At 35.4% G+C, this 14317-nt stretch overlaps 1 protein-coding gene across 5 annotated transcripts in view; it reads right to left on the bottom strand.

Moving 5' to 3' along the window:
* AFF4 (ALF transcription elongation factor 4) overlaps positions 1 to 14317 on the bottom strand; it is a 98665-nt gene that overhangs the window by 27632 nt on the left and 56716 nt on the right. For all 5 annotated transcript variants that reach the window (XM_078451074.2, XM_078451082.2, XM_060636151.3 and 2 more), the window contains 2 exons: positions 3891 to 3927; positions 2086 to 2134 (listed from right to left, as the gene is read on the bottom strand). In XM_078451074.2, coding sequence (XP_078307200.1) covers positions 2086 to 2134; positions 3891 to 3927 — 86 coding nt within the window. The remainder of the gene's footprint in view (positions 1 to 2085; positions 2135 to 3890; positions 3928 to 14317) is intronic.

Raw genomic sequence — 14317 nt, 5'->3', positions numbered from 1 at the left:
TCTCTCTACTTGTTTTCTCTATTTTTCTCTAATTACATACACACACACTCATTCATATTAAATCAAATTACCATACTCATACTCAACAGTCCACTAGAGAGATATAACTCCTAAAAAGAAGGAAGATAAAATGAAAATATCACCAATTCTCTTTCACTGTCCCTCATGTATCACAAAGAGATTCATACAACCAGGTAACTGTGAAAACCAGAACACTAAGTCAAAGTGCTAGTTCATAAATGTCTTGCTATGAAAGAAGAATGCCCTCTGGAAAAGTAACAATTTGGGGTAAAAACCTTACTTATAAAATAGAAATGACAGTGTGTGAATTAAAAACAAATTCCAGGTTCCAAACCCTCCTTCATCAAATTCAAATCAATTAAAAAAACATGAACTGACAATTTCTGAAATTCACTTTTCAAAGTAAAATTACAAATTTAAAATTGCCTAGAGGCTCCTGGATGGCTCAGTTAACCATCCGACTTTGGCTCAGGTCGTGATCTCACATTTGTGGGTTCGAGCCCTTCGGTAGGCTCTGTGCTAACAGCTCAGAGCCTGGTGCCTGCTTCGGATTCTGTGTGTGTCTCTCTCTCACCCTCCCCCGCCTGCACTCTGTCTCTCTCTCTCTCTCTCTCTCTCAAAAATAAACATTAAAATTTTTTTTTTCCTTAAGGCCAAAAAATCGTAATTAAAATTAAAAATCTGAGTAATGACCCACAAAACACTCCTTGCTTTTTTACAGAAGAGCAAAAATTAATACAAAGCTTAGGGAAAACTATGACTATAAAAATGTTTAATTTCTCATTACCAGCAGTTCCATTACCTTTCTTCTTAAAATTTCATGACACTCTCCAATCAGTGGGAAGGAAATCTTCTTTCACTTCAGTAACTATTAATACTTTCCCTTCAAAAACTTCACCTGAGTTTCTAAATCTGACCCCAAATTCAGATTATCATATAAGAGATCACCTTGAAACAAAGTACCCAGATAATTACAGAATTATGAAAAATGTTTTAAGGCTGGCCTGGTTAAGCAGGACAGAAAAAAAGAGTTTTCTTTTGGACAAGGGCTTGGTGCATGTCTATGAATGACATCCTATAAGGAAATGTACTTGCTCTGAATTCTCTCAGCCCTTATGATTTAATAATGGCAGCTCAATGAACCTGCTCACACATGTGGATATGTCAAAGCTTTTACCAAACTGCTCAAGGTCCTGCATGCTTTCGCTCCCTCCGCAACAAGAGATACACACATATATGGTAGGCCCTTATCAATTCTTTGCACATCAATAAGTATGATAAATATGAATATAATTTGAATTCTTTAACAGTGAGGGGGACTTGTTGCATTTCACATAAGTTATTCTCACTCAGTTCTTCCTCTGTTCAGCTGAAGAGGCTGAGGTTATCAAGACTGTATGTTGTAGTTTAGAAAGCTAGCACTGTGGCCACCATTTCTTTAGAATTTTGTTTTAATCATGGAGTTAACTTGTGGTCTCAGGAATTCAGGAGTTCACTTTTGAACCTGGAATTTATTATCACCCAATATACTAGCCTGATTACATTTTGATATATATTCCTGGTTCTACTAAAGAAGTAGGAAAACAAATATAGTACAAACTATGCTGATTTAATATTCTACATTTAGCAATTAAATGGAGGGCTTACAAAGAAGAATCCTGTATTTTTTGGTCTTCTTTATTAAAAACTATCAACCTACACACAAACACAAATACACACATCTCTAAGAGATGAGAAAAATCTGTAATCTCAGAGGAGGGGAAGACAAACTATGGCCCACAAGTCAAATAAAGACTACTACTTGTTTTGTAAAAAAGTTTTATTGGAACACAACGACACCCATAGTCTATATTTGCTTTCATGCTATAATGGCAGAGCTGGTTAGTTGGGACAAAAGCCATCTAGCCCCTAAATCCTAAAATATTTCACTATCTGGCCCTTTACATAAACATTTGCATACCCCTTCCTTAAAAGATTAAGGACACATTTCTAAGTGTTCTGGTATGCAGACACTACACATAGACTTTTAGCAAAACGGATAAACTTACTAAGCAATAAACTTACGATTTAGACTGGTGTCCATTTGAAGTTTTAGAAGAAGGATTGTATCTTTCTAGAACAAAGAGAATGCAGAAATTAGCAACTACAGTGTGGCTATTTAGATTGTAAAATATGTATCAGTATACCCTCAAAGAAATGTAAATCAAAACATTTAGAATTCTTCCTCCACCAAACTGGCAACACTTTAGAGTCCAATAATACAAGATAACTGGGGGAAACAGGTAAGCTCCAATGCTGCTTGTCCAACTATAAACCCATACAATCTTTTTGGCAGGCAATCTGGCAATATTATCTTTACTGATACTGTAAATGCACATATCCACTTTCGTAGCAATTATAATGAAAAAATTTTTCCTTACAGGTATATCTGGAAAAATACATAAACACACACTGAAACACAGATGTTTATCATAATATGTTTTGTAACAGCAAAAACTGGAAACATCTATCGAGAGGAGAATAGTTAAATAAATGATGGTATTATCATAAAATACACAATTTTAATGTTAAAAAGAATGAGCTAATGTTAAAAGAATGAGCAAGAATTTATACTGATATAGACACAGCTCTAAAATAAATTAAGTGAAAAATATAGGTAATAAAGAGTATGTGCAACTTATGATCTCATGTGCCAATACTGAGTTATAGGGGGAGGAGGACAGAACTAAGGAGGAGACATTCTGAAAAGCTGTTAAGAGAGAAAATGTAAACTTTCTGGCCTACGGCTATTTTCTTCATATCTTTAAATAGTGATAAAGATTCCTATAACTATAGTTTAAGGTAAAACCGAGAAGTGGGTATACAAATAAAGTTTGCTAACATTAAAAAGGAATATTCTCCATAGTTTCGTCTCTTTGCTTTAAGACCTCTAAAGACAATAAACTAAGCATCAAAAAGTTCCACATTTTTATATCCCAAAACTGATTACCAATGTAAATCTACCTTATTAAAGAAGTTACTGTTCTTGGCAAAACCATTTACTTTATTATAGAGCTATATGAGGAAGCCCAGACATTCATAAGGTTCCTGGCCTTACCACTCATTAATTCACGTAACCATCATCTCTTGGGATCACATTTAAATTCCCTAAGGCTATCATCCCCTCAAGTTCTTCTCAGAAACAAAAAGACAGGAGGTAGAGGGGGATTCTGTAACACACAGAAGATTTTCGTCCCAGACCTAAAGGCCCAGGAAGAATAAATACAGACGTAGGCAGAGAAGAACTACAATAAGTGACAATGACCCTTTCCCTTGCATATAGTGTAACTCTCACAGAACCAACTATCTTCATGAAAGATAGAGAAAGAGAGAGGAATGCTCTTGGGTTTATGAGGTGTCCATCAAACTGAATTCATGAACTCTGAACTTATTGCTTCAAGAAATACTTAGTCAATTTGATCTCCAATGATCTATAATTCTTCATTTTAAAAAATGTTGATTTATTTTGGGGGGAGGAACAGAGAGAGGGGGGAGAGAGAGAATCCTAAGCAGGATCCATGCTGTCAGCGCACAGCCTAAAGTGGGGTTCGACCCCACGAACTGTGAGATCATGACCTGAGCTGAAATCAAGAACCGGATGCTCAACGACTGAGCCACCCAGGTGCCTCTATAATTTTTCATTTTTTAAATGTACCAAGATTCAGTTTAACTCATTACAAACTGGGATAATAACTCATTACAAACTCAGATAATAAAAACTGGGATAAGACACGTGAACGAATTATAAAACCAATATATGATGTGACCATGAGAAATGAATGCTCAATTAACAGCTTAACATGAAAACCAAGAAGAAAAAAAATACTCACTTTGTTCTCCAGGGCCAAAATTGGACTGCTGAGATTCCTAAGGGACACAAAATTATATAGTGATATTAAGAGAAGGGTTCATTAGTAAAAAATGCTTTAAACTAAACTATTCAATTCCAGCTAATTCAATGAAAGATCCTGTTGAGTTCCTAAGAATGCATAAAAGAAAAAACACAAAGAATTTAATGATCCCATCTAATCAGCCTCAGCAATTGTTCTGGTCAGTAATGAACTCTCCCAGAGCTGAACACAAAAAACATCAAGCTACCTAATAGTCTACCTTTATTATTCATTTCTTTTCAGCAGCATCCATGGTCCTCATATCATAATTTAGAGCTTCGGGAAAGCAAATTATTTCCATTTAAGATTCTTGGTCTTAAAATGTTTAATTAAAAAAAAAGTAATACTAAAAACCTACACTAGAGTAAAAACAGCTGTACAACCTATATAGAGTCAAAAGATACCACTTTTATGAACTAAAAACCTCACACGGTCATTCACATGTCACTATATTGCCTTGCTTTTCCCACTCCCAATATTTTACACACAATTAGCAACTTGAGGAAAAGACTGTCATATACCACTCTGTAAGCCATACACTAGTACAATGTCTGGCACTCAGGAAGCACCAGTAAAAAGAAAGCCAAAATCTCACTGTCAGTGAAAGAAACATGCCTTTCCAAACTCAACTTTCTTTTTTTATTTTTTTTTATTTTTTTTTTTAAATTTTTTTTAACGTTTATTTATTTTTGAGACGGAGAGAGACAGAGCATGAACAGGGGAGGGGCATAGAGAGAGGGAGACACAGAATCGGAAGCAGGCTCCAGGCTCCTAGCCATCAGCCCAGAGCCCGACACGGGGCTCGAACTCACGGACCGTGAGATCGTGACCTGAGCTGAAGTCGGACGTTAACCGACTGAGCCACCCAGGCGCCCCTCAACTTTCATAATCAGAAAACCTTTTTCACACATGGAAATTGTGCATTTTTCTAGGTTAAGTCTTTGGAACACAACATTATTAAAATTGTGTTTAATTGTGTTTGGAACACAACATGTATTAAAATTACACAAACATCCCTAAAAGCCCACTTAAAAATGAGCAAAATCTTGCTTTAATGACAGAATTACCTGTGAAAGAGAAATCCACATAGTATGAGTGCTAAAATACAGTTTTGTTGTTAAAAATAATACTGTAAACCTACACCTATGGTCAAATGATTTTCAACAAGTATTCCAAGACCACCTATAAGGGAAATGACAGTCTTTTCAACAAATGGTGTTAGGACAACGGACTAGACATAAGCAAAAAAAATGAAGGTGGATGCTTACCTTAGCCAATATAAAAAAAATAACTCAAAATGGATCAAAGAACTAAATGTAAGAGCTCAAACTACAAAACTCTTAGAAAACTTAGAGCCAAATCTTAATGACCTTGGATTTGGCAAAGAATTCTTACATATGACATCAAAAACATCAAAAACACAAAAGAAACAAATAGAGAAATTGGATTTCAGCAAAATTAAAAACTTTTGTACTTCAAAGGACAACTCTATCAAGAAAGTAAAAAAACAACCCACAGAATGGGAGAAAATATCTGCCAATTATGTATCTGATAAGAGACTGCTATCTACAATATATAAAGAGCTCTTACAATTCAATGATAAAAAGACAGCCCAATGAAAAAAATGTGCAAAGCATCTGAACAGACAATTCTACAAGGAAGATATAAAAATGGTTAATAAGCACATACAAATGGTCAATAAGCACATGAAAACATGTTGTCTGACATCGTTTCTCATGGGGAAAATGCAAATCAAACCCACAATGAGGTAATACTTCACACCTACTAGGATGACTAGGATCAAAAACAGATAACAGCAAGTATCAACAAGGATGCAGAGAAAAATGAAAGCCTAGTAGGAATGTAAACTGGCTCAGCTAGCTTTGGAAAACATTCTGGAAGTTCCTCAAATGATGAAGCATACAGTTGCCATTTGACTTTGCAATTCTACTCCTAGGTATATAACCAAGTGAAAAGAAACATTATGTCCACCCAGAAACTTCTACACAAATGTTTACAGCACCATTATTCACAAAAGCCCAAAGCTTAAAACAACTCAAATGTTCATCAGCTGATGAGTTTATAAGTAAAACGTGATATATAACCATACAATGGAATATTTGGCCACAAATAGAAATGAAGTACTGATATATTCTATAACTTGGAAGAACCTTGAAAACATTATCCTAAGTTAAAGAATCCTGCAAAAGACCACATATGGTATGATTCCATTTACATGAAATGTTCAGAAAAAAGGAAATCTATGGAGACAGAGTAGATGAGTGGTTTCATAGGGCTGAGAAGGAGACAGAGGGAAGTGGTAATAGATAAACAGGGCGTTTCTTTTTGAGATGATCAAAATGCTCTAAAATTCACCGTTTTGATGGCTCCGTAAGTCTGTAAATATATTCAAAACCATTAAATTGTACACTTTAAATGGGAGAAAAGCATGGCATGTGGATTATATTTCAATAAAGCTACTAAAAAACCTGCCAATAGAGCAGTGACCAAGGTCACTCCTGTGAATTATGTTGCAGATACAAATAATCCTCCACCGCTTTCAATTGCCAATTATCTTATACTCATTTACCTGGTAAAGAGCCTAAATGTTAATAGCCCAAACTTTCAAGTAATCTCTCACTCCTTTCCCTAACACCTCTGACAATAGTCAGTCTACTGGTCTTCAAAGTCTAGTGGATTCTGTCCCCATAACATCTACTAAATGCACACCATCTCATCTTCATCTATGCTGCTAAGACTTCAGGTCCTCACATTTTTTCATCTACAAAGGCCATTTAATGGAACTTTCTAGCTCTAATCTTTCTCCTTCACTCAACTATAGTCTCCAGTCAACCTTTCTGAAGCCCAAACCCTAGTATGAGTCATCACTACTTTATTTCTTAGGGCCTTCAATGGCTCTGTTTTTCCTAGGGATTAAACCCAAACTCTTTAACACACACGATATCCATTCATATGTCTAAGTACTGGAAAACAAAGTGAAGAGGAAAAACACACAAAGGCCTTCTACTCATGGAGCTTAACACTTTTCTGAAAAATGTTAATGACTATCTCTGCAACTATTCATGTAAATAAAGGTAAAATGGCAATTGTAAGAAGTGCAATCAAAGGTAAATAACATACACAGTATTATCTAAGAGCTTATAATTTGTGTGTGTGGGAGAGAGGGAGAGAGAGAGAGAGAGAGAGAGAGAGAGCGAGCATGTGAATGAATGTGAGAAAGGGAGAAAGACAGAGAGAGACACACACACAGATCTAGCCAGGAAAATGAACAAAGGCTTCTCTGAGCAAGTACCGTTCAGGTTGGGATGTGAAGTGTAGGTAGGAAGTAAACTGGGAAAGGTAAGTGTACAGGGTAGAGAGAACAGCATGTAAAGGCCAGAAAAGATAGGGAGCACTGGTAGTGTAAAGGACTTAAAGGCAGTCCACAAGAGGAAAAAGTACAGAAGGGTAGTGAGAAATGAGACTCAAGAGAAATGAGACTCAAGACATGAAAACCTAGATCATATAGCACGCAGGCTTTATAGATTATATTAAAGAACATTTAATACACATAAACCACATCTGTTTAGTAAAATCTGAGGGGTGCCTGGGTGGCTCAGTCGGTTGAGCATCTGACTTTGGCTCAGGTCATGATCTCACGGTTTGTGAATTTGAGCCCCGTGTCAGTCTCTGTGCTGACAGTTAGAGCCTGGAGCCTGCTTTGGATTCTGTGTCTCATTCTCTCTCTGCCCCTCCCCGACTTGTGTCCTGTCTCTCAAAAATAAATAACTGTAAAAAAAAAAAAAAATTTTTTTTTTAAACTGGGGACTTGCAGGAGGGAGAGATGCAGGCCGAGGAAGGAGGCTGGGGGAAGGGGTATAACTCATTTTTATGTGAGGTAACTTATGTCATGAAACAACCAGTGAATTTTTTTGTTAGTGCAAAAAATACAAGCTTCTGTGTTAGTGTAAAAGATTCGGGAGTACTTTATGCCCCATTAAAAAAGGAGGAGGGAGGGAGATAAATTATTTACATTATACTTCAGGATTTATACTGTCTCTGTTATATCTTTCTTTGATGCACAAAAAAGTAGCTCTTCAAGTAATTTAATAACTGGAAAAGAATCTAACAAAAAGACGACTAGAATCACTGGCACTTCCACCCATCTCTATAGAGCTAACTTTGTACACTGAATGATTTATTCTAATATTTATTTCTTGAATCTTGAGCTTTGCTTTCTAAACCTGCCTCAACAGTGTTTCCTGATAAAGAAGTGCCTTTTAGTAGATTTGCTCTTTATTGGATTTCAGCCATTTTTAACTAGAGCAGAAAGACCAAGGTTTTGGACAAAGATATAGAACACTGGGAAAAATCTCAAAATAGGTTTATAATACAATTTTACTAAACCTCGATGTTTAAGGACTGAATTGAATTATTACACAACTCAAAATACCAGTGAGTATGAACCATGATGCTTTCATAGTTTCATTAGCAACTATCTCAAGGTATGTTATACACTCAAAAGCAAGATTAATGATATAAATGCATATTCAAACTACTGTTGATAATCCGATGTTTCCTTCTTTTCTGTTTATGGCATCCTTGTTCCTAATTTGTACAGCGGCAGATAAAGAGTTCATACCAGAAGAAGATAAATCTCAGCTCTGTCATGTTCTTGTTTGCTCACAAATGCATCTCACTGTTATTTTCACTCAGCACTTTCACTGCAGGTATATCTTTTAAGCCACTTGTGCATTAGTGAAGATTAGATGAATTAAAACCAGTTAATATACCGTGTAAATCACCTTAACTATGCACATTTAAAACTGTAATATAGTAGAGCCAGTAGGAGCAAATAAAGGAGAGCAAGTCTATCAACTTTTCCATAATGAGAAAACCTAAGCTTCTCTCGGAATACCTCAGAAATAAAATGTGACTAACTGCCATTCAGATCAAGAGAAGCAATACTACTTTGATTTTGTTTTTGTAGACTTAAAAATAGAGAAATTTAGGACTAAAAACAACTATAAAATTTTCATCCCCTTCTCCCCAGTCCCCAATCTCTAATATACACACAATGTTGGAGCAAATGCTTTTCACTCTGAAGACCACTGACTTACCACAGTGGCAAGAATAAAGATGGAGAAAAATGAATGGAACTAAAATACATTAAAGGAGGCAAAATCATTAGGACTTGGTGATAGTTTAGAGGGTGTGACAGGGAAGGATGTGCCAAGCATAATTCTAACAAGGCTTTCCTAGCTTCACTAAGACAGGAAACAGGAAGAGGATCATGCTTGTTTCCTCTTTACTTTCCTTTCGGTTTGAACTAGCAGGGAGAATCATAAGTTCTCCCTGGAAGATGTCTCAAAGGCACCTGAAACTCAACATCTAAGAAGTGTCATGTATGTAACTAGATGTATGTATCTGGAATTCAAATACAGTCTGGAATTAAGATAAAAATTGTCATGAAGATAAAAATATGTGGAACACCGATGTGAAGAGGAACAGGGTACAAAGAGAAGACAATCTAGGTCTAAGCATGGAGTGTGTAACTGTGCATGCACTTAAACACTAATATGAATTTTTTTATTCTTTTTATTATTTTGTTTTCACAACGGAATATTGGGCAGCTTGAGGCAAAACACATTTCTTCTTTTGTATTCTCGTATAGCACCAAGCACAATGCCAGGAAAACGTAATGGTAGAGACAAAGACAGAGGAGAAAAAGGAGAAGCCAGAGAAGCAAAGTAACTCTGGATGAGCAACGTACAGTGGGAGATAAGGAGGAAATAGGCTAAAACAGTATTTTTTTTATTTAAAAAATTATTTTAAGTTTATTTATTTTGGGGAGACAGAGAAAGACAAAGCACGAGGTGGGGAGGGGCAGATAGAGAGGGAAACACAGAATCTGAAGCAGGCTCCAGGCTCTGAGCTGTTAGCACAGAGCCCGACATGGCGCTCGAACCCACCAACCATGAGATCATGACCTGAGTCGAAGACAGACGCTTAACCGACTGAGCCATCCAGGCGCCCCATAGGCTAAAACAATATTTAATGCTCATGAGAACCCTATGAAAATAAAGAAATAAAGAACATTAACTGGATTTACAAAATGGGCCACTAGTGGTCATAATGAAAATGGTTTTGGTGAGGTGTAAAAGCAAGATCAGACTAGGTTGAGGAGTAAGTGAAGGAAAGCATACAGACAGCAAATTTGAACCACTTTTTAAGTAAGTTTAACTCTAAAGAGGAGGACTGGATGGAGCATAACATGGAATAGAGGGATTTATTTGTTGTGCTGTTTTTAAATGGCACAGATCAAGGATGTTTAAGTGAATGATAAGGATTTAATAAATCAGCTCTCCAAATATGTTCCTAAACTCAACTTCTCCTCTACCACTAGCCACATGTGAACTGCTCTTTCACATCTGTTAATGAGTGTGAAATCTGCCCTCTTGGGTGCTCCTTACCTTCCTGTGCTTCTAGCACCCTTATACTTCTCCTTTAAAGCCCAGTTGGTGCCATCATCCTTAGGATGCCATCTCCAAATTCCGTAAGTATCAAAACTTTCTCCCTTTTCTGTCCTCTCGGTGGACCCAGTTCATATGGTTAACACACAAAGAATGAATACCTATTAAAGTTATGTAGGAAGCTTTAAACTGTTTTATACACAAAGGTGTATTCATTAAAAATTCAGAGACTGAGATGAACTATAAAAAAGCAAAACCTGACTTATAAAAGCAACTCAACCAAAGCAATCATCACTAAGTAGCTAACTGAAGTTATTTCAAACACATTACCTGAGTATTTATATCCAAATCCAGTAAACAAACATTTACTGAATGGCTATATATGCCAGGAACTATTCTAGGCATTGGCACATACTATTCTAATTGTGTTTGTTAAATACCAATCTTAGTTAGAACAAGGGTAACATCTCAATGATTCAATGCTAGGGACGCCCGGGTGGCTCAGTTGGTTGAGCGACAGACTCTTGATCTTGGCCAGGTCATGATCTCATGGTTCGTAAGTTCGAGCCCCGTGTCCACCTCATGCTGAAAGTGCAGAGTCTGCTTGAGATTCTCTCTCCTCTCTGTCTCTCCCAGCTCACATCCTCTCTCTCTATCAATAAAATAAACTTAAAAAAAAAAAAAAAAGATTCAATGCTATACCTCTGAAGTACTATCTATAATACTGCCAGGTAGTGTTTCAAACATATAGTAAATATGTGCAAGGTCAGTCAAAAGCTTTAGTATGCTTCAAACTATCATTGGAAAATCTACCAACCTAATTCCAACTACACCCATCTAATCTGCTTTCCTTCCTATGATAAAGAAAGACCTAACTGTGCTCTATTCTAAAGCTAATATCCTCCATCACAGCACTGAATCTCAACCTCTCTAATGGAGACTTCTTAAGGTTACCGGCTGTCTTTCCCATGTATCATTTGTTTTTCCTTTTTTACTAAAACATCATGATCAGCACAGATGATATATATGATATATAAAAAATCCTTATCTTATAAAAATACTCACCTGACAACATCACTATACCCTTCCTGGCACCATCACATTTCCCTGCTCCCTTTTACAATGTGTCAAAAGAAAATCTTTTATATGTTCATCATCTCCAATATCTTTTGGGCCTCTGAAATCATTCTTTTACCCTCAGCTTTCTAACTAAAAGTGTTTATATCAGCAATTAAAAAAATACATTGTCAAATCTCATACCTGGAACATAGTAAGAACTTAATAAATATATGCTTGACAAATAAACACATAAACATCAAATCTATAGACATGAAAGCCATAATGTCTGAGATCAAAAATATGTTAAATGGGATTAACAACAGATTAGACACTACAGAACAAAAGATTACTGAAACTGAAGATTTAGCAATAGAAACTACCCATAAATGAAACAACAAAAGATAAAAGATTTTAAAAAATGAACAGTGCATTCATGAGCTATGGAACAACTTCAAGAGGCCTAATATATATGTAAATGGAGTCCTAGAAGTGAAGGAGAAAAGGGGAAGAGGGAGTACAGAGAAATATCTTGAGAAAATAATGGCAAAAATTTCCCAAATGTAATAAAAACTATAAACCCAAAGTTTCAAGAAGCTAAAAGTCACCCCCGAGCACAAAAAAAAAGATGAAAAGACCCAAGACAACTCAAAAGTGAAGAGCTTAAAATCAGTGATAGAGACAAAAAGAATCTTAAAAGCAGCCAGAAGGAAAAAAAGACACCTTATATACAAAGAAAAAAGGCAATAAAGGATCTCTCATATACAATGCAATCCAGAAGACAACGGACAACAGTTATAACCTAGCATTCTATAATCAGCAAAAATACCTGAAGAAAAAAGGTAAAATAAAAATGTCAGATACACAAAAGCTGAAAGCATTCATCTATCACAAGCAGACAAGCATTAAAAGAAATGTTAAGGGGCGCCTGGGTGGCTCAGTCGGTAAAGCGTCCGACTTCAGCTCAGGTCATGATCTGACACTCCGTGAGTTCGAGCCCTGTGTCGGGCTCTGTGCTGACAGTTCAGAGCCTGCAACCTGCTTCAGATTCTGTGTCTCCCTCTCTCTTCGCCCCTCCCCTGCTCAAGCTCTGTCTCTGTCTCAAACATTAATAAAAACATTTTAAAAAATTAAAAAAAAAATGTTACAAGGGAGTCCTCCAGGGGCACCTGGGTGGCTCAGTAGTAGATTAAGTGGCTGACTCTTGATTTTTGGCTCAGGTAATGATCTCACGGTGGGTTTATGAGTTTGAGCCCCGTGTCTGGCTCTGCACTCAAAGTATGGAGCCTGCTTTGCATCTTCTGTCTCTCTGCCCCTCCCCTTCGCACACACTCTCTTTCTCTCAAAAATAAATAAATGTTAAAAAAAAATTATTAAAAAAATAAGCTACACTGGTTATATTAATATCAAAGTAAATTTTATAGCAAAGATTATCGTAAGAATTAAAAAGAGTCAGTTCCTAACGATAAAGGTTATCATTCATGTAGAATTAATAACAATCCCAAATGTTTATGCACCTAAAAAAAAAACTTCTTAAAAATATGAAGAAAGGAACAAGAGAAAATTCAAAATCATAAACTCAAACTTATTGGAGATTAACTATAAGTCTCAATAACTGATAGAACAAGTAGAATTAAAATGAGTAAGAAAATAGAAAACTGAATACTATAAACCAACTTGATATTGACATTTACAAAACACTCCAATGAACAACAGCAAAATATATATTCAAATGTACACAAGCATTTGCTAAAAGAATATATATATTATATATATAAATTATATATAAATTATAATAAATGTAAAAGGATTCCAGTCACACAAAGCATGTTCTCTGACCAAAATGGAATTAAGCCACAAGTAACAGAATATATTCTGTAACAGAAAATATACAGCAAAATCTCCAAATATTCAAAAACAAAATGACACTTCAAAATAATCCACGGAATAAAGAAGAAATCAAAAAGGAAATCAGAACACATTTTGACCTGAATAAAACTGAAAACACATTTCAGAATTTGTGGGACGCAAATAAAATGTTACATAGAGAGAAATTTATAGCACTAACAGCGTGCATTATAAAGTAAGAAAGATCTCACATCAATAACCTTAGCATCCTCTTTAAGAATATTTTTTAAAAGAAGTATAAATAAAATAAAATGAAAGCAGAACAAGAAAGTAATACAGATGACAATGGAAATCAATGCAACAAAAACCAAAACCAATGAAGGAGAAAAAGCAGATTTTTAGAAGATCAATACAACTGAAAAACCTCAAGCCAGAAGAAAAATAGAAGAATCAAATTACCAATAACAGGAATAAGAGAAGTGGCATCATAAGAGATATAAAAATTATAATAAAGAAATATTATCAAAAATCAAAACTTTATACCAATAAATTTAACAACTTTCATAATCAACAGATAAACTGAACAAGTTGCTTGAAAAAATACAAACTACCAAAACACATTCAAGAGAAACAGATAATATGAATAGCCCTAGATCTATTAGTAAATATAATATTGAGTTAAACACTATACTATAAACAAAACCCAAAACTCAAAGGGTTTCACTGGTGAATTCTAACAAACATGTAAGGAAGAAATAATACCAATTCTATACAAACTATTCCAGAAAATAGAGGAGGGAGTTATGTCCCATCTCATTCTATAAGGCTGGCATTACTCTGATACCAAAACCCAGCAAAGACATAATAAGAAAATAAAATGACAGACCAAAAACATAGATGTAAATTTTTTTTGTAAAAATTTTTTAAAATTTTTTGAAAATCAAATCGACATATAAAACAGGTAATATATAATAACCAAGTGAAGTTTCT

The sequence above is a fragment of the Panthera onca genome, chromosome A1 (genome assembly GCF_046562875.1).
Source record: "Panthera onca isolate mPanOnc1 chromosome A1, mPanOnc1 haplotype 2, whole genome shotgun sequence".
Classification (NCBI taxonomy): Eukaryota; Metazoa; Chordata; class Mammalia; order Carnivora; family Felidae; genus Panthera; species Panthera onca.
This window is presented reverse-complemented; position numbering and strand designations above follow the sequence as displayed.